This window comes from Calidris pugnax, unplaced genomic scaffold (genome assembly GCF_001431845.1).
Source record: "Calidris pugnax isolate Ruff unplaced genomic scaffold, ASM143184v1 scaffold171, whole genome shotgun sequence".
NCBI lineage: Eukaryota > Metazoa > Chordata > Aves > Charadriiformes > Scolopacidae > Calidris > Calidris pugnax.
Genome location: NW_015091064.1, coordinates 2,815,028 through 2,837,531, shown reverse-complemented (window position 1 = coordinate 2,837,531; position 22,504 = coordinate 2,815,028). Strand labels below are relative to the sequence as shown.

The 22,504-nt window shown below is 43.3% G+C and overlaps 2 protein-coding genes across 2 annotated transcripts; one reads left to right on the top strand and one right to left on the bottom strand.

Moving 5' to 3' along the window:
- Nucleotides 1-1,089: 1,089 nt before the first annotated feature.
- RSAD2 (radical S-adenosyl methionine domain containing 2) lies at nucleotides 1,090-9,941 on the bottom strand. Its single transcript, XM_014956759.1, has 6 exons — nucleotides 9,483-9,941; nucleotides 9,101-9,262; nucleotides 7,481-7,710; nucleotides 6,127-6,276; nucleotides 4,870-4,902; nucleotides 1,090-4,330 (listed from the first exon to the last, which is right to left on the bottom strand). Exons 1-6 carry the CDS (start codon nucleotides 9,817-9,819, stop codon nucleotides 4,166-4,168), a joined length of 1,077 nt encoding a protein of 358 aa, XP_014812245.1. The 5' UTR covers nucleotides 9,820-9,941; the 3' UTR covers nucleotides 1,090-4,165.
- Nucleotides 9,942-14,821: 4,880 nt separating this feature from the next.
- Nucleotides 14,822-20,502, top strand: CMPK2 (cytidine monophosphate (UMP-CMP) kinase 2, mitochondrial). Its single transcript, XM_014956735.1, has 5 exons — nucleotides 14,822-15,156; nucleotides 15,257-15,371; nucleotides 16,182-16,383; nucleotides 17,519-17,752; nucleotides 19,430-20,502. The coding sequence occupies exons 1-5, from the start codon at nucleotides 15,058-15,060 to the stop codon at nucleotides 19,548-19,550; spliced, it is 771 nt and encodes a 256-aa protein (XP_014812221.1). The 5' UTR covers nucleotides 14,822-15,057; the 3' UTR covers nucleotides 19,551-20,502.
- Nucleotides 20,503-22,504: the final 2,002 nt, after the last annotated feature.

Here is a 22,504-nt window from a genome sequence, read left to right as displayed (position 1 = left end):
GGGCGCCATTAACCGCCGCGCCGCCGCCGCCCGCTTTGAAGCGGCCGCCCCGCCCAGCGGCGCCCCCTGGCGGCGGCGGGAGGCGCCTCCCGGCCCGGCGGGCGCGGGGGTTTTCCCGCCTGGAAGCGCCGGGAGCGATGCCGGCCCTGGGCGTGCTGTGCTGGCGGTTTCCCCCGTATTTCAATACCTATTTTAATATATTTTCGTCATGGTTCCCCCATATTTATTTCTTTTTAAAATATTCTTTATGGTTTCCCCGTAATTTAATATTATTTTTTTCTAAAGGAGTCGCATCTCGGGTTGTCCCACTGTGACTCCCCCCCGGCCCAGCAGGGCATCCAGCGGGAGGAGAGAAACAAGGAGAAGGGGGGGGATTGGTTTTTCATAAGGAGGGCAGGGAGGGAAGAAGGGAAATGTAAGGAACCCGTGAGGCTCGTGGCTGTTTTCGTGAGCACTGCTCAGCAAAAACAGCTGCTTTCCCGTTGGTTTATGGATGGGGCACGGACCGGCTTTCTTCCCTCCCGCACACCGGGGAGAACAGCGAGCTGGCGCGGTGAAACGGGGGCTGGGGGGGGGATTTAGCAAGAGGCAGTTTATGCCCTTGGCCGAGGCGCAGCGGGGTGACACGACACCGGGGGGGGAGAGGGGGGCACCTTGCGGGGGGCTGCGGGGTCGGGGAAGGAGGCACAGAGCATCCTGACCCCTGGGTACCATAAGAGAAGATAATCTGGCTTTCTCCTCAGATATTTATGGCTGGTTGTGTCTTTCCTAACGGCTGCCATCTGAACAGCACAAGGTGTTTTTGCCGTCTTCTCCCAGCACAGGCCAGTCCACTCAAGCACGGAACAAATGTTTTTCATCGTAAGGAGAATTGTTCATCATCATCACTATTGTTCTCCGTGTTGGCCTAGATGCTGCCCTTGGCACCGTGCAAGCAGCCCCCTGTGCTAAATAGAGACCTCAGCCAGAATTACAGCTCTCTTGTGAGCACAGTCACGCGTTCTGCTGTTAGGGCTCCGAGTTATATTTTGAAAAAAAAGAAACTGCAGCCAAACTTAAGAAAATAGAAACATTTATTGAAATGCGCAACACAGGTGAAATATTTGGCACTAATTACGTGACAGTATAATTTAAAAATTCATCATTTGTAGCGTTCAAATATATCAAGCATCCTTCACACTGAAAAGAGGGCATCTTAAAATGCATCTTAAATGACAGTTGTATCCATTACTCAAGGTATTTACATGATGATTTTTAGTGAAGTAACTCAGTCTCCCAAACACTCATTCTCTACAAATTATACAAATATTAGCAGCTGCATAATACTGGTAAACTACAGTGCAAGTTCCTTCCCAATTCAGCATCTCTAACAAGTGCTTAGCTTCAGTATTATGGGATTACACATGAAAATACAATTAAGCATATCTGTGTTTAGAGGACTTAAATCCTGATTCTTCAGTGCCACAATGTGCATGTAATCTCTAAGCCAAGGAGTAGCCCTGTTGAATTCAGTATTATTTTTCTAGTCCCATGCTGAAAGTCAGGCCCAACTACAGAATGAAAGCCTGAAGGCCATTTTTGGTCCAACGTGAACTCTCTTATAGATTAAAAAAAAATTAAACTAGATTAATCAAGCTGTAGCCAAAAACAAAAAAAAAAATTAGAGATTTTACACAAAAATGAATTTTGCACATAAAAATACGAATAGCTATTCTTTAACGATTCTGTGTCAAAGTGTGTTATGTCAAATTCTTCATTTCCAATGTACACAACTGGCATTTTCTTTGGAAAAGAGTATCACACAGAGCAGAAACCTTTCCTTAATTATGTATGGTAGCAAAAGGTGATATAAAATCCTTAAGATTTTAAGAAGATAAGAAATTAGAACTTTCTGATAAAAGCCGTCTTCAATGGCTTCACATTATTTACTGGATTTTCACATTTTCAGCTCCAGTTTTGTTTATCCTGCAGCTTCCTCCATAGGCACAGAGGATCTCCTGCAGCAAAAGAATAGCTATTTACAGAGTAAAGTGCAAAGAATAGCAGGATTTCTGGATCTGAAGGGGAGTTTGTGCACCTCACATCTGCGTGCTGTGACACAGCTGGCATTTTCTGCCGAAGCAGCAAGCTGGTAGATTTAGTGGTACATCGATGCACTAAATCTTTCCCCAGGCTGGGACCGGGCCAGCAGCATAGGAAGAATGCTTCTTTTCTCTCAGGCAGCGTAGATGCTGAGGAAGGGGCTAGCTTTAACATCTGAGCAACGGGAACGCAGAGGAAGTCAAACCCCACAGTTACATAAAATCTGGGCTGCCCGTAGTCGCTGCTCAGGCAGAGCTCCAACCGAGGTCAGCGAAACCGCTGCCAAAAGACTATGGGGTTAATGTGTGTGGGCCACATTTTAAATGTCACTTGGTATTAATACAAGGGGAAAAAATAATACTGAAATGGAAGCAGCTAGGAAGTGTTGTGATTGCAAAATGCAAAAGACAAAGAGACAAAAGAGCACCGCTGAGACAGTCTATTTACAGTTAGCATAGTAAAAATAGCAACTGAAGGAATTATAAATGGAAACATTTTCACAGTGTATTCAGAGATGCACCTTCCTTTATTCAGAAGTAGCAGCTCCTACTTATGCACCTTCTCCTTCAACTTTGAAGACGCATTAGGTGAATGCAAAGCATTTCTCTTGAAAAACTCTTTAAAAGAATCAAGTAGCATTAGCAGAAAAAGGAAAGAAGGCATCATTTTCTCTACGTGGTACCTTCAATGCATGCTGTCTCCCAGCTGCTGCAAATATTTAAACATGTGAGACAGCGTGGGCATTGAGTTCAATGGGCAGTAAGACAGGGCAGTGCCAGCTCATTTCTGCTTTAGTGCAATGCTCATCCCCGTGCCCTTTGTAGAGAGCTTTGGGGTGGATGGGACTAGTTAAATTTGGAAAACTGTAATTATAAAGCCATAAAAATTGCCAGAAAACCAACAACAAGGGCAGCATATTAGATTACTGGTTTTGCAGGGGTTGTTGACTGTTCTTTATTTTATGTTGATGCTGCCAGCTCTGATTTTAAGAGCTGTCACAAACCCCGATTAGTTTCACTTAATATCTGCATGTTTGTAACCAGCGAGAAAGAATGATTACTGACCCAAGCAACCTTTAAAACAAGGCTACATGATATATGAAAATTAAAAAAACAAAATTTATGAGAAGAATGTGAATAACATAGTATTGAACTGAGTGAATAACATTATTCATATAGTATGTGAATAACACAATACGCAACAGAAGATACGTATTAGGTGTGCTATATAGTATTAACTAATTTCAGAAGGAATCTATGTATGGGGACAGAAAAAAATGTTAAAAATATTAAATCAGTATTTGCATATAAAAGGAAAATTAAGGAAGATATGAATAAAATGCAAATACTGTTTTCACTGTAAATATTTCTTAGAACTAAGGTCATTGTCAATGTGAAATAAGAAGTTGCTCATCATTGGGTAAAATGCACTTTTATGTTTTAGGATAAATATAATATTTTTTCATGACTAAAAATACATTTTCACAGAAAATTAGGTCCTCCAATGTTTTTGCAAGTACCACGTGTGTATAGGGAGGAGAGGGAGAAGAACAACAGACGCTTTTACATTTAAGTCTTAAAGAATGAAAATTGCTAGGTTTCTCAGCTTGATTTCCTTTTCAATATATTAACAGAGACAATGATTCCTCGCTTCTGAGCACTGTTAGCCCTGAAAGAGGCAGGGGCTGCTTCCCCAGGCCTGCCAGCTGGCCCTCTTGTGATGGAGTGAGGAACTGCCATCCACCTTTCCATAGGAATGTATGATCTTAAAACTGCTTCCTGGGTGATATTATAGTTACAGTTCGCTTTTAAGTCCTTCATACAATAGACTAGAAGGTTGATTTCAGAGACCTATTTATATGAAAGCTCTGAAGGTGCTTGGTAACGTTCAACCAAACGATACATAGGAACATAATCTACTTTCTAAAAACATTTAACATATTCACATATAGAGTTATACTGAACATCAATCTGTATCATATAGCAAGTATAGTTAAAAGCATTAAATACATATATACACACATATATACACTCACACCCATTTTCTTTACATAATACTCAATATACTAACTCAGTATATTGAGTTACCAGTCCAGTTTCATGTCTGCTTTACTCCACACATACTTTCCTCCTCTTTTTAGGAACATGCTCTCATCAAATCCACTGAATTTTATGGCTGCTTCCACGCCAACATCTAGGATAGACTTGGAAGGCTCTTTCCGTCCATTTCTACAGTTTAGAAAACGCATCTGGAACACCAATAGATAAGAAGTTAGAAAGTAAATTTTTAAAAGCTTAATTTTTCTACAGAATAAAACAAGTTGCATAGCTAATCCCATGAAAACCTATGTAAGTGCATGAACAGTTTCACTGTAGTCCTTAGAAGCCTTAAAAGCTCATGGTTAGACATACCGACACATTTTAGCAGGAAGAAGGCCATGCCATAATTCCTGAAGATTAAATGTTTGCTCTTCAGTTACATGTAAACTAATGAAACTTAGCTTTCAATTTCTGGATTTTTAAATTAAAGAAAAACAGCAAAGACGTCCTGCAAAGATACACATCTGTACTTTAAGATTCAAGATCATGCATGCAACCTGATGGCAACTCCTCCTTAGGTCATACTTAAATTCAAGATCTCGGTATGTTTAGTGGGAAAAATTACATCTGTTCCTTGTGCTACATGGTAAAATTATTTTATAGAATTCACAATAAATAGAACTGGTTATCACTGTTGTATACATACATATATTAGCAGATTAATACCAAGTATCAAACAAAGACTTACGTATTCATCCAGAATGAGGTATGAATCCCTCATCTGTAATAGACCAAAAGAAAAAAACTAAATTAATATCCAAACCAAAATTCCATTCTTATTAAAAATCAAGGACAAAACAAACAACTACTCTTTCAAAACCTGATCTAAATCTTTGAGGTAGGCAGTGTCTTACCACTATTTCAGTGAGCTCAGGTCAAATTTATAGAAATAAATGACAGGATTACTACCATGACTTAATGCATGAATAAACCAGTAATTTTTGGAATATGACCTCTCAAGTGTCTAATTAAAATACGGGTGCCCAAGTGGATAAAGGTGTTTTAAATAATATCCAAGTTTTCTATTAACTTCTACACCAGGCGAACTTACACCGTTTTGCATATTGGAATGATTAGGTCATTTTCCAAACAAATGACATGACCTTTTAAGCTGGGGTGCCTGATAATCACCCCAGCAGACAAAGGTGTTCTTCCAGCTCAAAAAGCTCTCAGGTCAGCACAAAGAAATACGCCAGCAACTGAAATAAGGTATATTTGCTCATGAACTGAACTGCTGGGCTCTGCAGCAGCACAGTGTCTCCCCATGACTAGAGCCTGAATGTGCAGCCCAAAGGAGTTCAAATAGTCAATGTTGAAAATGTGACTTTATTGTGGGAGGAAGTACCTAGTAAGGTGTGTCGGGCAAAAATACTACTTCCTCAATACCCAATATAATTCTGACTGGGATGATACCTTATTTCCTGTAGGTTGGTGACACTGCCATAGCACAGCATCATGGTGAATGTTAGGAAACTATGCTTACAGTATAAAGTGTGTCTACATTAATATTCAACCTTAGCAAGCTCTTGTGCCCTGGTGGGGAAGGGCTATTCAATTCTAAAGGGCTTAATTATTGTTTAGAGTCTACTACTCAGCTGTGGAAAACTCAGTTTCTCCAGCTCCTCTACTGATGCTTTATCCATCCATCTCACTGAGCAGAGGCCCACATGACACTGTGAGAGGACCTCCCCTGGTTTCCACAGGCTTGGGACCAATGAATTTTTATTTTTCTGTTAATAACTTTGTGCTCAATAAAAAGTCTTAAAGAAAATTAAAAACCTTGGCTACCAACATAGTAAAACCAGAAGCTGACAAAGTGGTACTGTACCTCTTCTAAGCCAATACTAATAGGGAAAGTGTTAATTGCCACGAAAGCTTCTAGTTCTTTTCCATCTTTCCAACTATATTTCAAAATAAAGTTGCAGAAGGACAGTTTCAGTTTTACCTTCTGATTAGATTCTGGTACTAAACAGGAGACATCTTTGTGGCGATCCAGGAATTGTTCAAATTCTTCATCGCTGATAACAAATTTCTCTGCTTCTCTCAGGGCATCCTCACCACTGTTCTCCCCTTCAATGATCAGGCACTGGAATACCTGAAGACAAAAGGCACCTGGTTAAGATTTCATGTTTTCACTTGCCTTGAGTATAAGACACTGTCACCATGACAAAAACCTTCAGTTGTCTCAGTAGTGATGTCTTTAATTTTTCTGTCAGTGGAGCCACACTGACACAGATTGTGACAAGTGAATATTATATGAAAGGCACAGTGCAGATTTATTTTTAGCAAATTAAAATTACGTAGTTCTAAATGTAATTATACAGTCATGGTTCCTGATCAGTTTTCCACAGGAATCCTAACTGCTCTGGTCTTAATAAGGGCACAGATAATAAAAGCTCAAATTAACTTTTGATTGGACCTCAAATAGTATGGCTGTATTATAAATGCCAGTAAGTACTGTGTACAACGCAGACTATCAAGTCAATCTGTTTGGGTTTTTTTGTATTTTAACCTGATTTGTGACTGCAAGTTTAACTAGCTTCAGGCGGTCAGAGAAAAGACAGAGAAGACTCCCCAAAAACATAATGCAATAGCTTTTCCACTTAACAGCCTCCTTCTAATGGCCAAGTCCTCAACTACATTCAGACTTCGTGGGGAAAAAAGATGCCTTTGCCATCAATGTGCTCTGTAATCCCAGTAAAAAAGTAGCCCAAGAAGCTTAATAAAATATTAAAATGTATGTCACATTTCCCTTACACTCCTTTAGTAGGATCAAGATTTCACAGTGATTTTTTTGTTTTCTGGGAAATCAAGCATATACACCATTTTCCATGAAGCAAATAATGAGAAATGATGCCACAAGTTCTCCTATAAGTTACATTATCTCTATCCATTTCCAAACCGATGACATAATGTATTTCATACACTTTTAGTAGAAAATATGATATATACACACTAACCACTAATACTGTATAACAGACCATTAATGTCTAATGCACTTACATATTGCCAATATATTAACTCTAGTGTATCATTGCACACTAACTTTTCCTCATTTTCTCAACACCATGACATATTTTCAGATGTTAAAGACCTTCTATCTTACTTTTAACATCATAAAGAAAATAGATCTATGTATGCTGAAACACTGACCATGTAGCGGTGACAAGAAGTCCACTAACACTAGCTCAAGCTGGAGCTGGAGATCTGACTGAAGTCATTAGAGGTTCAGACAGCTCCTGAATGTCATCATTACTTTTCTCTGAACAGGAAACCTATGGTGTACACCACTTTCTTACCTTCCAGCGGACAGGGTTGAGTGCCTTGATCTGCTCATTCATATCTTCCTCAACATTAAATCTGTTGATCACTGAATTTATTTTGAAAGCAACAGCATACTCTCGGCACCACTGTCTCAGTTTATGCAGATTTTCCACATGGTTCTTCTTTCCTTGACCACGGCCAATTAAAACGTTGACATTCTCATCAAAACTATCACATGAAATTGCCAGGATGTCTAAATATTCACCTGAAAACAAGTTTTAAAAATGGATTAATATTCTGTCCTTCAGTAAAAAGCTGTAAGGACTCTGCTCACTTTCACTTCCTCATGGTCCACAAAAGTGCCATGTAAATACAGTTCTGGAAAGTCATCACATGAACCACAAAAGCCACAGCAGTGGCTGTAAGAGACAGCCTGTAAATTCCCTGGCAAGGGGAAGAAGGCCCTCCAAGCCTTCAATGCAATTCCTCAAACACTCACAGGGAAATAAATAATCCAGGGCTGACATTCAAAGAGCTCATAGGCTCCAGAAAAACAGTGGGAGGACTGTCTTGTGGAGACAAGATAGTTCTGCCACTCATGTGATGAGCTTGCCAGTTCTCTGTGTCCTATAAGTGACCTTTCTTTCATTATCCATGAAATGCATATGAAAGCGTACATTCCTGCATACACTAATGAAGATTAAAGAGATCATGCTAAACATATCTGACTGTGGCACTTGTCTCTCCACCCAAATCATACTACAGATCACCTGAGAGAAGAGAGAAACCTAAGATGAGGCTGTCCTTGGCTAGGGGGGTGGAATGTGCTAATGCTGCAAACATAGAAGGGGGAAACAAGTGGCCCTAGAGAGTGAGAACAAAGAAGATTGTGCCTGGGAAGATTCTTCCCAAGAAAGAAGACCATGCCTAGGAAGATTTTTCCAAGAAAGAAGATTATGCCTGGGAAGATTCCCTGAAAAAGATGCTGGAAGCAGGACTGGTGATCTCTTTATCTCTGTTTGTTTTTTTTTTAATCTATCTTTTCCTTCTCTATCCCTCAGTTTCTCTTTTCTCTTAGAGTTAAGTAATGGTTAGAGCTCTTAAGTAACGACCTTAAGTACTGCTTGCCATAAATTGCTGCATAAGTAACATGCTAAGTAATACAATGCATACCTCACTCTTTGCCACAATTTGTTATATACTTAACCAACTATCATGGACTTATTAAGATCTATACTAATCACTTTGGAAAACTAATAAAAGTTTGTGTATGGACCTTGAGATTTATCCCACCTTAGTCCGTGCTGTTGGGGATTTACAAATCTGAGTCACTTATCCCCCCGTCCTTCCTGAGGGTGGGATGTGACAGCGGCATCAAAACATGTGTTTTGGTGTGTGTCCCCAATATTATGGAGACGGCCTGAACTATTATTTTATTATACTATTATATCAAAGAGGCAATAGTACAAACTGTCTATGTTCACAACATATAATTAACAGCATTTCACTAGTATTTACGTTTGGTTTGTGTTTACTGTAAATGAACCACTAACAAACTGTCTCCTGCTTGCACTGAAATCCATCTTTTGGTGAAGCTGCCCTGAGGAAGTTCCCAAACCCAACCAGTGCTCCTCTGCAAGGGGCTGTTTCCTTACCGTACTTCTTGAACCACCGCTCTCTAATCAGGCTGCCGTTGCTCACGATGCTGACACTCGGCAGCTTCAACTCCTGCTTGCAAAACCGGACCAGTTGCCCTACAAATTCGCCTCTGTCCTGAAGAAACGGTTCTCCTCCCGAGAAATTTATTTTCTCCATTCCTAGAGACGAAGCAAAGGGAAGATGCTGTAAACCTCTGCCTGCCTCTTGCCCCGCTCCTTCTACATGCTGTCAGTGCCCGACGGCAGTGATGCGAGGTGGGATCCCGGCTGTCTAACTACAGGGACAACTTCTCCGACGCCACTTGGTCCCCCGGGGACGCGGCCGCCCCGCATCGCCCCGGCCCCGGGTCCCACCGCCGCGGCGCTCCCCGGGACTCACCCGCCTCCTTCAGCATCTCCAGCCCCCGCTTCGCCTCCTCCAGGGGCAGCACGAAGGAAGTCTTGGCCGTGTGGAAGCAGAAGCCGCACTTGTAGTTGCACTGCCGGGTGAAGTGGTAATTGACGCTGGTGGGCGTCGGGGACGGGTCGTCCCACTCCCGCTCCCGCTGGGGGCCCGCCGGGGCGGCGGGGCTGGGAGCCGAAATCCGTCGCCAGCCGGGCAGGGACAGGGAGAGGGGCGACAGGCTCCAGCACAGCGCGCCCAGTCGCCCCCGCAGCGCCTCCAGCGCCGCCCGCGCCAGCGCCAGCGGCAGGCGGACCAGTGCGCTCAGCGGCATGGCTCGGCTCGGCTCGGTGACACCCGACGGGATGCTCTGCGGTTCCGTTACACCCGCCTGGGCTGGGTTCGGCTGGGCTCGGCTCAGCTCGGCTCGGCTCGGTTGGACCCGGCTGGGTTCGGCGCCGCTCTCCTGCTGCATCCAGGTGCCCGGCGCTCCGCGTTTAAGAGCGGTGCGGACCCGTCCCCTCCCGCCCCTTCCCGCAGCGCTGGGACGCGGGGAATCTCTGGGTTTCGCTTTCCTTTCCCGCAGAAGGGAAACTTGGCGCCGAGGAGCGGGCGTTCACTCGCTCCTTTACTTCTCCCCCCGCCCTGCCCCGCCCCAGACCCGCTTGAAGGGCCCCCACCAAACCCACCGGGGGCCCAGGGTTGGTAGGTGGCTTGAACACCTCTAGGTGTGAGCGCATCCAGCACCCCAGGACCCCTTTTACAGATTCACAAATTCGACAGAGTTGGAAGGGACCTCTAGAGATCATCTAGTCCAACTCCCCTGCCAAGCAGGACTGCCCAGAGCACATCACTCAGGACTGCATCAAGGCGGGTCTTGAAAATCTCCAGAGAAGGGGACTCCACGACCTCCCTGGGCAGCCTGTCCCAGGGCTCTGGCACCCTCACCTTCACTCCTTCCTCATTTATGAGTGGAACTTTGTATGTTCCAGCTTGCTTTTGATGTGTGTGGGCTCAGTGACTTCAGTTCTCCTGGTCAAAAGGGTGTGACCGGTGAAGCGTGGGGAGACCTGAGCTTGTGTGGCTGCTCTGCAGCCTTCTCAGAGACAGCCATGAGCTCCTGGAAGTTTAAACAGGTTTGTATTGAACTCTAGGTTAGGGAGCCCGATGAATTCCAATTCATGAAAAGAAAATACTTGAAGGTTCTTAAATTCTTAGTCTCCAATACTGCTTAAAGCACCTCAAGCAAAGCTACTTCACCAAGTTGAATATGGGGTTAGCCTTAACAGCTGGAAAAGTTGGCAGGTGCCTGAGGTGACCATTGGTGATGGCTGCCCCCTCATGGGAACACCATGCATTCCTCAATTCCTCCGTGGCACAATAGCTGTGGCTGGAGAGGAGCACCTCCATCACAGCACCACTTGCTATCTGCAGTCTTCCAGTGCACCCAGACACACCAAGAGGTCCTCCACAGCTTTTCAGCCTCATACTGTCTTCAGTCAGTCTGTCCTCATTCTTGCCTCACTGCCGCCGAGGTAAGGAGGCATACTCAAATCTCAACACCTACCAACTGCATGTTGGCTGCGGCAGGTTTAAATTGGAAGAAAAGAGAAAGAACTGGTAACATGAATAAGGTTAAAGGAGATGCCATCATCACATCACCTGTGAAGACCAGAAATGGTCCAAGGACAACCAGGCAAGTCACACAACGGCACATGTAGTTTTTAGTATTTGATAAATGTATTACTTCTTGTTCCACTCCCAGCTGGAAATGATCTCTCCTCCATTGCATCTGCAGCACTGTATTCTGCTTGTACTTGTACTCATCCCTCCTTGAGATGCACAAATCCAAGGGGTGTCACTGACATTACCAAATAGAAAGTTTAAATGCACAGGCAATCAAGTTATGAAACATAGAATATAAATATAGACACAGATTAGGCACATTTGAAAGAAGTCCACCAGCGGCCCTTAATGGTGTGTATGCAATCTCCTCTCAGGAAGTATTTGACCAGATGACTCCTAGGATCTGGGACAAGATGTTGGGACGAAGGATCCTTCTGTCTCCTTTCCATACTCTTCTCCAAATATCTGGCACTGGCCACTGTCATGGGCAGAAGAGAAGGGGTCTCTGGCCTGACACTATATTAACGTCTGTGTTCTTGTGATTTTATCCCTAGACCTTCATCTTTACTGGAGGGCCCTTTACTGGTTCCCTTTAAAGTTTATTCTGCATTAAACCAGCTGTATCCTATTTTTGTGTACTTTACATACCTATGCATTCTAGGGGCCTTCAAGCTAAGCAATTCCTGCCTTCTGTCTCTGTTTATCTACTGTTTATCTACATTACAGGACTGTGCACTTAGATATAAAATTTAGAGTCTTGATTAATTTTCAGCTTTTCCCCCCTCTTTTTCCACTTTGAGCAGATCAAAACATTTTTGAATGGTCATACAGATTCTTGGTGTGTCTGTGTCTCTTCCCTAGAGCTCCATGCCAGCACAGTGGGCCCTCAAAGATGTGACGAGGCTCCAGAACAGTGTTTTCCCCATAATTAGCACATATGCTCTTCAACATCATTTCATTTTATAGAGAAGACAAAATGATAAAGGGCCTTGTGAAGAAACTGAAAAATACTTACCATAAGTTAATTTCAAAACATATTCATACTCGCTACACTGATTTTAAATACAAAGACCTGTTTTGGACATAAAAGTCAACTCTCTTTCCTGTATTTTTACCTGAATTCTTTGTGTATAATCTTATCAGAAAGTCCTAAAATCTTGCAAGAACTTTTAAGTGATTAGCTAAGAGGACAGGCGTCACACACCTATTGTAAATGATCTCATAAGCATATTATAAATGATGACAAAAGCACCACTAGCTTGGTTTAGAAGGAATGCTTGTAAACAAGGGTGTGTCGAGGCAGTGGGAGGGGAAAATGAAAAATGAAAGTAGCTCTTGCCATTTAGTCAGCAAGGAGGGGAAAGGCAACAGCAGCATCAGGAAAGCAGAAAAATACAAGAGCCAAGGACCCAGACAGCGTCAGCTTTTCAAACGCTTTTGAAGCGAAACTTGGCTGCAAGCCAACTGGACTTTAAAAAAATGAATAAACAGAAAAGTGGCAGATAAGCTTCTTTGTAGGTAAAGGTAAGGCACCGCATGTAAGAAAGAATAATCGAAACTTTGTGTACGTGATGCTGAGCTCAGTAGTGGAAATTACATCTCAGGAAAGAGGTCTCAGAGTCCCTGTTGCTACCTCTCTGAAATACTTGGTTCTGTGGGAGGCAGCAGCAAAAAAAGTCAACAAAAAGCTTCGTGTCATTTGGAAAGGTATTGAGAACAAGCCGAATGGCATTATTTTGCTGCTCTGTGAAACCTTGGTACAGTTAGACGTACCCTGACTAGTGGTACAGTTCAAGACACCATGTCTTAGCAGGACCTCATGGAGTTGAAAAAGTTATCCCTGCCTCTAAATTACCAAGGGTTGAAGCAGCTATCTTACAAAACATTGTGTCTCTTATTTCTGACATGAAAATACTGAAGGGAAAACCCAAGTGAGCTTTACAAAGCCATGAAGGTGATAAATAAGCTGAATGTTGAACTGTTATTCACCAAAGTCAGCAATGTTATTAGAAGGGGTACTCATTGAAACAAGTAGAGTATGTGTTTAAAAATTTAAAAAAAAAAATGCAACAAGTTGTGCATTGATAGAATTGAGACCTTAGGGGTTTGTGGAGGTAGACTGTATTGTGGACTCAAAACGGATGTAAACAGATGTATGAGCAAGGGTTGATAAACAGGTGCTAAAAGGAAGAGATGAGGATGTGCTCTCTAACGTTCCTAATTTGGTGACTGGATGCTGCAGGAGCACAAGGAGTAGGAGAAGGGACCACAGAAAAGCCAGCTTTACGCACAGCATGTCATTCTACCGGACAAAATACTGGGTGAGAAGAGCCACTAGTCTGACTCAACAGTGCATATTATTTTGTTCTTAAAATTACCATCTATTCTTTTATAATGAACCATGTTTTACCCTGTGTCTTCTGGAATCCATACCCAGCTGCCATAGCCATATGTTTGAGTGATGTGGAAGAAGGCAGGAGTTCTCAGCTATGAAAAATGGCATCTTTTCTCTTAAAAAAAAAAAAAAAAAAGCCAGCTTTGGCACCTGCTCCTGAGACTGTACTGAAGACCCTCCAAGGCTGTGTTCCCAGTTCCTGCTCTGGCCTAGCCCTTCCACCAGCTTCCTCAGCATGGGCAGTTTCCACCTAGTGTAGCTGAACTCAAGCTCACTGACACTGCCTGCCAGCTAAGCAAAGGATGTTGGTGCAGTGTGCTTGAGCTGACCAGTGGGAGACATCAAGTTTCTGAGGAATTTCTTTTAGAGTGTACTCACCTGTACAGTATATTATTTCAGAAGATGCAGTAGAAGCTTAGCCTTAGATATCTCTTAAGTGGCAGTATTCCAACTATTGAAAGGGAGAAATAGGATTCTGCAGAGCTGCAGATTCTCCTACGTTGCAAGTTACATATTTTGAAAAACAAATATTTTGGGCAACATTACTCACAGCAGCTGAGATGAACCTGACTGTTACAGCTATTTGCACTGTGGTTCCTGCCCCTGAGCTGATGAAAGCTGAAACTGGCCATCACAAAGTTATGAAAACACTGCAGGCCATTTTACTTCCCAAATTATTTGAGTCCCTTAATCTTGTTATCAAGGCATTGGGTAATAGAATAATGGGGTTAAGTTTCCAATATCTAATCTATATCTTCTTTCTTTCAGTTTAAATCCATTACCCCTTGTCCTATCACTACATGCCCATGTTAAAAGTCCTTCTGCATCTCTCCTGTGGGCCCCCTTTTGGTACAGAAGGCTGCTGTAAGGTCTTCCAGCATCCGTCTCTTCTCCAGGCTGAACAACCCCAACTCTCTCAGTCTGTCCTCACAGGAGAGGTGCTCCAGCCCTCTGATCATCTTGGTGGCCATCCTCTGGACTCCCTCCAACATGTCCATGTCCTCCTTATGTTGGGGGCCCCAGAGCTGGAGACTCCGGGTGGGGTCTCACGAGAGCGGAGAAGCAGGACAGAGTCACATCTCTCGAGCTGCTGGCCACCGTCCTTTTGATGCAGCCTGAAGCAGCAGTGTATTCAGTGTATTTGTGCTTCTCTTGTGTTGTTTGTTTTTTAAGACTATCAGGATTCAGCCACGGGAGTCCGTGGGAACGTGACCCTTTTTTGCTGGGGTTGGGGGGGCGGGCAGGGAGGTGGGATCCCGAGGCCAAGACCGTATTTTTCACTTTCACTTCCAGCCCATCCACGCACAGCTCCAATTCCCGCGGAGATCAGCGCCTTCACCCCAGTGCCCTTAAAGCGGGGGGGGCGGGTAAAAAACCCGCCCTTCCGTGGAGCGGCCCTTCGCCCGGCTTTCCCCCGGGGACAGGCGCTTTCCCCGCCGGCGGGGCTGGTTTCGTTTCCCGCTGCCTCCTCCTCCTCCTCTTCCTCCTCCTCCGCCGCCGCCGCCCGCCCTTCTCCGCGCTGCCGCCGGCCCCGCTCCCCGTCTCCCGGCGATGCTGCGGCGCTGCCCCCCGGGCCCGCCGGGGCCCTCCTCGCCCCTCCGCCGAGCCCTGCCGCCCGCCGCCCCCGCCGTCCGACACCGCCTGCGGGAGGTAGGTGAGACACCCCCCACGACGGGGCGGACGGGGCTCTCCCGTCTCCCCAGGGGGACGGGGGCGGATGCGAAGGGTCCCTGCCCGTCTCTCCTCGCAGTGCGCGGCGCGGATCCCGGAGGCCGGAGCGGTCCTCGACCTGCTGGAGAAGTGTCCCGAGCACCAGAAGAAAGGGGGGTTTCCCGTGGTGGTGTTTGAGGGGCTGGATGCCACGGGTAAGAGCCACGCGTGCGGGTGAGGAACCGCAGGGGGAGAGGGATTGTTGGAAAGAGCAACCGCCACGGCTTTCAGCCAGGTGTAAGGCTTACAAATGCAAAAAATCCTGGAAACCCGTGACATATTTGAAAGAATTAGCAATTATAAAAGCCACTCTGTCTTCTCTTACTTGTAAAAGATCAGTCTATGCTGATTTTCATTCACTGGATGATTTCCTCATCTATGTAAATGAAAGAATACAAAGAGTGGAGGACTGGAAATGAAAGTTCTGGTGCAGATGATGAAACATACTTTTGCCAGAGAGTTTTCAAATAAGTGACTTAAAGCAGTGGCAGCCTGGGAAACTGGCAGCAGTTTGTCTCGGAGAGAAATACTAGCTGCCTCTGAATAACTTTGTTTTCTGTGTTTTCAGTTAAAGAGAACTGAAAATGCCCTCTAAAAAAAAAAAAAAAAGCATTGGGTGACAGCATTGCAATGTCCACGTGAATTGTGACCCAGAGAAGTATTGTAAATGGATATATAGAGAAATTGCCATTTAAAGCACTTCATGCATTTAAAGGAGTGAAGACAGAAAGCTGGCAAGAGGGAGGGGGGAAAGGCCTTGAGAGCAGGAAGTGGAGCAATAATTCCTGGAACCAGACTCATAACGATTTTCCACCAAAAACCTTATCAGCAGGTACTCGGGTTACATAGTCAGGTGTCAGAACACGTGCTCCAAGTGAACAGATAGGAGCATTTTTCAGTTTTTGAAACTCAATTGTATCTGATATGCAATATAACAAATGTTTCCTTCTGTAAATGAAATGCAGGCAAAACCACTGTAACTCAGTCTGTTAAGGACACCCTGAATGGCATTCTGCTAACGTCCCCACCACCTTGCATCAGCCAGTGGAGGACAATATTTGATGATGAGCCAGCACCCATTAAAAGAGCATTTTATGCTGCAGGCAACTACATTCTTGCATCAGAAATAGCGAAAGCATCCACTCAAGCACCTGTGATCATAGACAGGTTTGTATATTTAAGAAGTCCTCTCATATCAGTGCCGTCATACCATTGTTCAGTGTTACAAGCAGAAGTTTTCAATGGTGGTCTCTGGATTTCTTCTTTTTTCTTTTTTTTTGAAGTGCTACTTAGCAGGTAGTCAAATAAACATTAAATCTTCTAAAGAGCGAAAGAGTGTTACTTATGATAACAGTAAGGTGGGGGACTACCAGCAATGTAATACTCATAACTGGCTTTAGCATGCATGAAAAATACCTTCTGTTAGGAATAGTGGAGACATGGACTTTGCAGCCCGAGTCAAAGAGGGCTCTGTGGCAAACCTGAGGAGAATGAGGGCTGCCGATCATGGCTATCTCCAAGAAGGGACTGAGATATGGGATGAATTAGAACGATCAAGTTTTAGGCAGACTTACTCTTTGAGGATATAAAGCCAGAAATGTGCTTCCCAATTTTTTGGTTTTGTTTATATCTTTTCTTGTTTTCGCTAAGTGTGTTGGCAGCTTTCAGTATTACTTGTAATAAAGAAAGTCTAGGTGCACTTTGAAACTCCTGGCTTGTTTCAGTAGATGTACTGTAGCGTCCTGCCACAGCACACACAGATCAAAGTTGTTTGCATATGTGTGAATGCCATTTCTAACCAGGCTAAATATAGTGCCTCGTGGTGGTGGGAACATTAAACACAAATGTAATGCATGTTTTGTATAAAAATCCGTCTTCATTCACATATGAAGGCTGTATGATCCCTATCAGATCTGTTGCATGAAGTAGGATGGGAACCACAAAAAAGGCACTCTTAGCATTGGATTCTGACATAAAATGTAACTCTTCTTTTGACCTCTCATTATATGAGAAGACTTTCTTTTGTTAGGAGTACCTGGAACACTCTTTGCCTAATGCATAGCTTTTGCTGTATGTTTTAATTAATAATTCACAATAATTTGAATGTTGCATTGGATGATACCAGTCTGTTAAGAAAAAATGGATGGCACAGAATTGTTCTTCACAGCTCCCTTCAAAATCAGGGAGTCACCTACCTAGTCTATTATTGCACTTGTCATTGTATTGACACCTGTTTCCTGTATTACTGAAGAATTAGTGTCCTCTTTAAACTTTCTCTCTCCATTCTGTATTTCCCTGGCAGGTACTGGCACAGCACAGCTGCCTACACAATTGCCACTGAAATAAACGGGGAAGTCCAGGATCTTCCACCAGCTCATGATGAGGTGTACCAGTGGCCTGAGGATCTGCTTAAACCCGACCTTGTTCTTCTCCTGACTGTTGACCCTGAGGAGCGAGTCCGGAGACTTCAGCGTCGAGGTCTGCAGAAGACAAAGGAGGAAGCTGAGCTGGAAGCTAACTGCTTGTTTCGCCAGAGGTACACTTTAATGAGTAATACGAGGATGGAGGCAATCTTGGCTCCTATAGGATCAGTAGCAAAATATCCCAAGGATTCATAGCTGACAAGAAGGGTAAAATGTGTCATTTCTGATTGGAAGTGTTTGAAAGCTGCAGGAGAAGAACTTAATTGTCCTTCAAAGGAGCTTTGAGTTAAAATACTTGTATTTTGCTACTTGCTTCTTTTATTGTAGCACTTTTCCTATTGAGAAAAGGAGAGAGACCTAAAAGTTCCAGAACTGGGAAGCAAGAAGTTGAACCACATAACTTCCCCAGAAAAGTCTGAAAGTGAGCTCCAGATTAAGAGAAGAAAATCTAGGTCTCCTCTTGTAAATGTTTTTAGTTCTGCTAAATATCTCAGGTCCTAGTATAGTCAATACATTCAATGGACCCTTCAGAGTGGTTCAGCTCACCACCTGCTCGGAGCCCAGTGATCTAAGCATAAGTATCTGGAGCCATTTGATATGATTTGAGACATCTACATGAGGCTGGCAAATGTGATGCAGAATCTGTGGGCCCTTTCTGGACCAGCAACTGGAATCTAGATGAGATAGTTCAAGGCATCTCAAGTGCTACTAGATACATTTCCTTAAGCAGCTGAATTGGACCATAGGTATCCTGCTTCAGGGTGCACTGAGTTGCTGTCTAGGCTCCACCGAATTTATTTATTAGACCATCGTTGTCTACAGTGGAAACTTAAATACCCAGTGCTCCTGTAGATACCTCAGTATAGACACCTGAATGTTAGGGTCTGTATCTACAAATCACAAAGCTGAAATCTACCCCGAGGGTTTTGAGATTTCTGGTGATATATACCTTAAAAATATCCATTGTGTAATCCTGACAGAAGCTCTGTGCGGACACACGGTTCACATAGTGGGACCTGTGGAGGGATGGGTCAGCTAAGGGAACATGCTGCCACTTAAGAATATCTCATGTTTTAATTCTGTTACTTCTTATTCCCGTCAGAAAGCCTTGCCTTATTTCTGTGTGTTAATTGTGTCAACCTGGATGTGAGAACATTGAGAATCTTGCTTGATTCGTCTTACAGTTTATGGCCTGTTTGGCATTATTAGTTCTTGTGGGAACATAGAAAATTATACCCACATTCTCATTCACATCCTCATGGACTAAATGTGGTAGAGTTCTGCATTATGAGAAGGCTTACAGTCTAAATGAGAAGGTTTTCATCCTGTATTTCATCCTGGTATACATCTGGTTAGCAAAGTTGATCTGAGGAAAGGGTTAAATGATGTGTCAACTCTGTAATCCATTTCTCCAGTGACTCAAAGCTGAGATCAGGCAGTGAGCACACCTACGCCACACCACGCCATTTAGTTCAGAGACATCAAGGGGCTCTAAATAAATTAGCTCAGGTGTTGGAAGCAGGCTGTCCATTCTACTGCTGTACCAGACTCTATCCAGTGCTAAGCTCTAAAGGAAGAAATGTTTTAATGCCATGCCAGGAGAATATGGGAATCAGTGTCAAGGAAATCGCACTTTGAGGTTGGCATTGTAATAGTTAACTAATGGGTTATTGCTCTTTGCAGTAGATTTCATTCTGCAGTGCGAACACTTTCTTCCCAGGCTGATGACTAATGCCATTTCATATCCCTGCAATTTGTAGTTTCGTTTCTCTTGCTTTGTTTTTAAATAGAGTTGAAGAGTCATACAGAAGGATGGTAAATCCTGCGTGCCAAGAGGTCGATGCCAGCCCCTCCAAGGAAGAGGTTCTCAAGACAGTGCTACAGCTAATTAAGAAACACTGTGCAACTTAAAAGATACTTTTTAGTGCACGTAAAAGACACTTTTTATTGGTTTTGGTACCTGAAAAAGCACTGCAACATGTTTCTTCCCACAGAAGAATCTTCTCTTTGTTGTGTTTGACAGTGATCTGTGCAGGTTGTCTGTTTCACTGTTGCCTACTGTACTTTTCTGTGTAAGGCAAAATACTACTCACATGTTACTCAGCATTCTTAGTGAAGCCACAAACATATTACAGTCATGCACCAAGTACCTCAGAGTGCTCTCTGACACTGTGACATTTCAGGATGCTGTTTCGTCGCATCTTCATCACCAGGAGAACCTGTTCCCATATCCATTGTGTACCAGAATTCACTGGACTGCAGCAGGAGCTGTGGGTGCCCAAGGAGGGGCTGAAATGTCATCTACCAGTAAAACGATAAAAGGATCATAACAATGAGGAACAGAGAATCCAGTGGCCCAGTGGTGTTTGCTGGAATAGAGGATGGTGAGCTGCTGCTGTGATGGGTGTCCTGCAAAAAATGTGTCCCAAATGAGGGCCAATAAGCCTCTAGACCTCTAACTAGTAAAGTCCAAGCCTGTCAACATATGCTCTGCAAAGGCTAATTTTTCTGTATTTTAGTTTCACTATTGTTACTCCTAAGTGTAAAACTAAACATACGGGTAAGCCTTTGTGGGATCAGAAATGAACTGCAGATCCAGAAAGAACATAACTAAAATGTAAATTTGATTAAAAACACTATTTTACTTACTTTCCTGTGTTAAGCAAGTGCAGTTGTCAGTGAATCAGTCCCATAAATAAAAATATACTCAGTACTGCAGTTCCTATATACAATCTGTATATGCAAGATGATAGAAAAACTTCTAAAAATACATTTTATTCATGCACTGTTTAATGTTTGTGAATAAATGCTATTAATGTAATACATTTATACCTACTATAAATAAACACACTTGTATTTGTTATATTATGTATTATTTGTATAATAGTAGCCTTGGGATTTGCCATACATGCAGACCAGAAATACATAGTTTAAGGTGTTCCACTTATTTTAGAAATAGGTATTCAGTCCTGGATAAAGGAAATTCACATATAGAGGGCATCGGTACATGTGGATAATTAGGATACAGTGTGCCTGCCCTTAATGTTTTGTAGCCTTAGCTTTGCCAGGTGAGAGATCACTTGGCCTGAGGCACACCACCAGATGCCTTTTCTTCTTTTGCAAGCTTATATGTGAAAGCAGGCTGCCTGTTTTTTTGACGCCAGGTTCTTAAAAGTGTCGGTTTGTATTTAAAAGTGCTGGTAATATATATGCAAGTGGCATCAGACACTATTAATTTCACACATGCACTATATATTCATAGTCCATGTTTAATCCAAAGCTACTTAGGCAGACTAACAGAACAGCAAGGCAAGGTAGATCAAACCAATGCATCCTTTTCTCTTCTCTTTGTTAGAATTAAAGGTCTGCAAGAGGTTGTGTGCCACGTGCAGGATGTTAATGTGCATAATCATTCCCATACTTCCCATTTCTGTGGCATTTCTGCCACATTTTTGTCCACAATGCCTAAAAAGACTGCACTATTACTTTAATTTACATTTAAAACAAGTATAGAGGTTTGTCACTGGCAGCTGGAATGCAGGCAGGACTGGGAGAGGACCAGCAGGAATACACAAATGCCAGCCATCCCATACCCAGCAAGAGCATCACCTGCTTCATGTGTTATAAACGTTTTATCGGGCAGTTTGATGGCCACAAGAGGTCAGGATTTCGGTTTCAGTGCTCCAAAGACCTGAAGCTTCAAATAATTCCACACAGATTAGGAAATTAAGTCTGTCTTGGTAGGTAAAACTGTTTTTCTGCAGCTCTGGAGCATGGTCATTGTGTAAGACTGGAAGGTTATCCTGTGACACCGCGCTGGCCTGTGGCCACCAGCCTCTGCCATGCAGTCCCAAGGGTGGTCACCCCCTGGACCATCGCTCCTCACCTGCAGCCAGCCCATTCTGCAGGCCAGGTGTCTGCTGGCACAGATGAAGGCTGCTCTCTGCCAGTCATCCTCAGGGCAGAGGACATGCCTAAGCATGTTTCTTTTATTACTACCCCAGTAAATTTAGTAATTTGATAATTTACTGACTTACTAGTACAGACCTAGCTTTAGGATGTGATCTTGCAAAGATCCTGATATTACAGTCCTCAGAGTGTCTAGAGGATGGACCAGTAAAACATGTACACAGCAACTTAATATCAAGCATCTCAATGGTTCTGTTAAAGTCAGTGAATCCTGTCCTTACTGAACAATAAAGACTATTTGTAAATTTTGGGTGTTTCTTGAAGCACAAAACAATACTTTCATTTGGCCAAATTAAATGCTTTGTACTTTTAAATTATTTTTTAAAATTCTCCAAGAGTTTTATATGAGAGAATTTTACAAGATTTTTATTTTATTTTATTTTATTTTATAGAACTCACCATAATATTTCAAGCACCTTTTTTCTCATTTTTGATCTCATTTGCTTCATTTTTTTTGGTCTAGAGAGGAATAGTTACTTAAATAAAATGGTATTCAGTTGCCTAAACATAGACATCCACAGCCAGTTAGTCTCCCTAAGGTATCTGAGATGTCTGCGTGGGGCTGCCAGATATGACACGAGACATTTGGTTGAGCTGTTGATCTGTAGAGTGGCAGCTGGAGGCCTGCAGGGATACCATATGGTGCCTAAAACGGGACTATTCACCCATTTAAGCAGTGAGAGGGTTAGAAAGCAGTAGTACAGCCTCTTTGGACTGTGTCTATATTAGCAGGTGGCCTGGAACAGGAGGGCAGATCTGCAGTGCAGAGGAGCTGGAGCAGAGGACCCAGTGTGTGCCCTCCACGTATTTCAGAGATTTATTTCAGACCAGCTCTAATTCAGTCGCATGGGCTGGTCTCTCTGTAGCACAGTGAGTGTGCTTCTACGCTGGATCTT

Coding starts and splice junctions, on each gene's coding strand:
- RSAD2 (XM_014956759.1), bottom strand. CDS start 9,819: ATGCCGCTGAGCGCACTGGTCCGCCTGCCGCTGGCGCTGGCGCGGGCG. Junction 7,711..9,100: donor GCGGTGGTTCAAGAAGTACG/GTAAGGAAACAG, acceptor ACTTGTTTTCAG/GTGAATATTTAGACATCCTG. Junction 6,277..7,480: donor TCAACCCTGTCCGCTGGAAG/GTAAGAAAGTGG, acceptor TTTTGTCTTCAG/GTATTCCAGTGCCTGATCAT.
- CMPK2 (XM_014956735.1), top strand. CDS start 15,058: ATGCTGCGGCGCTGCCCCCCGGGCCCGCCGGGGCCCTCCTCGCCCCTC. Junction 15,372..16,181: donor TGAGGGGCTGGATGCCACGG/GTAAGAGCCACG, acceptor AATGAAATGCAG/GCAAAACCACTGTAACTCAG. Junction 17,753..19,429: donor AACTGCTTGTTTCGCCAGAG/GTACACTTTAAT, acceptor GTTTTTAAATAG/AGTTGAAGAGTCATACAGAA.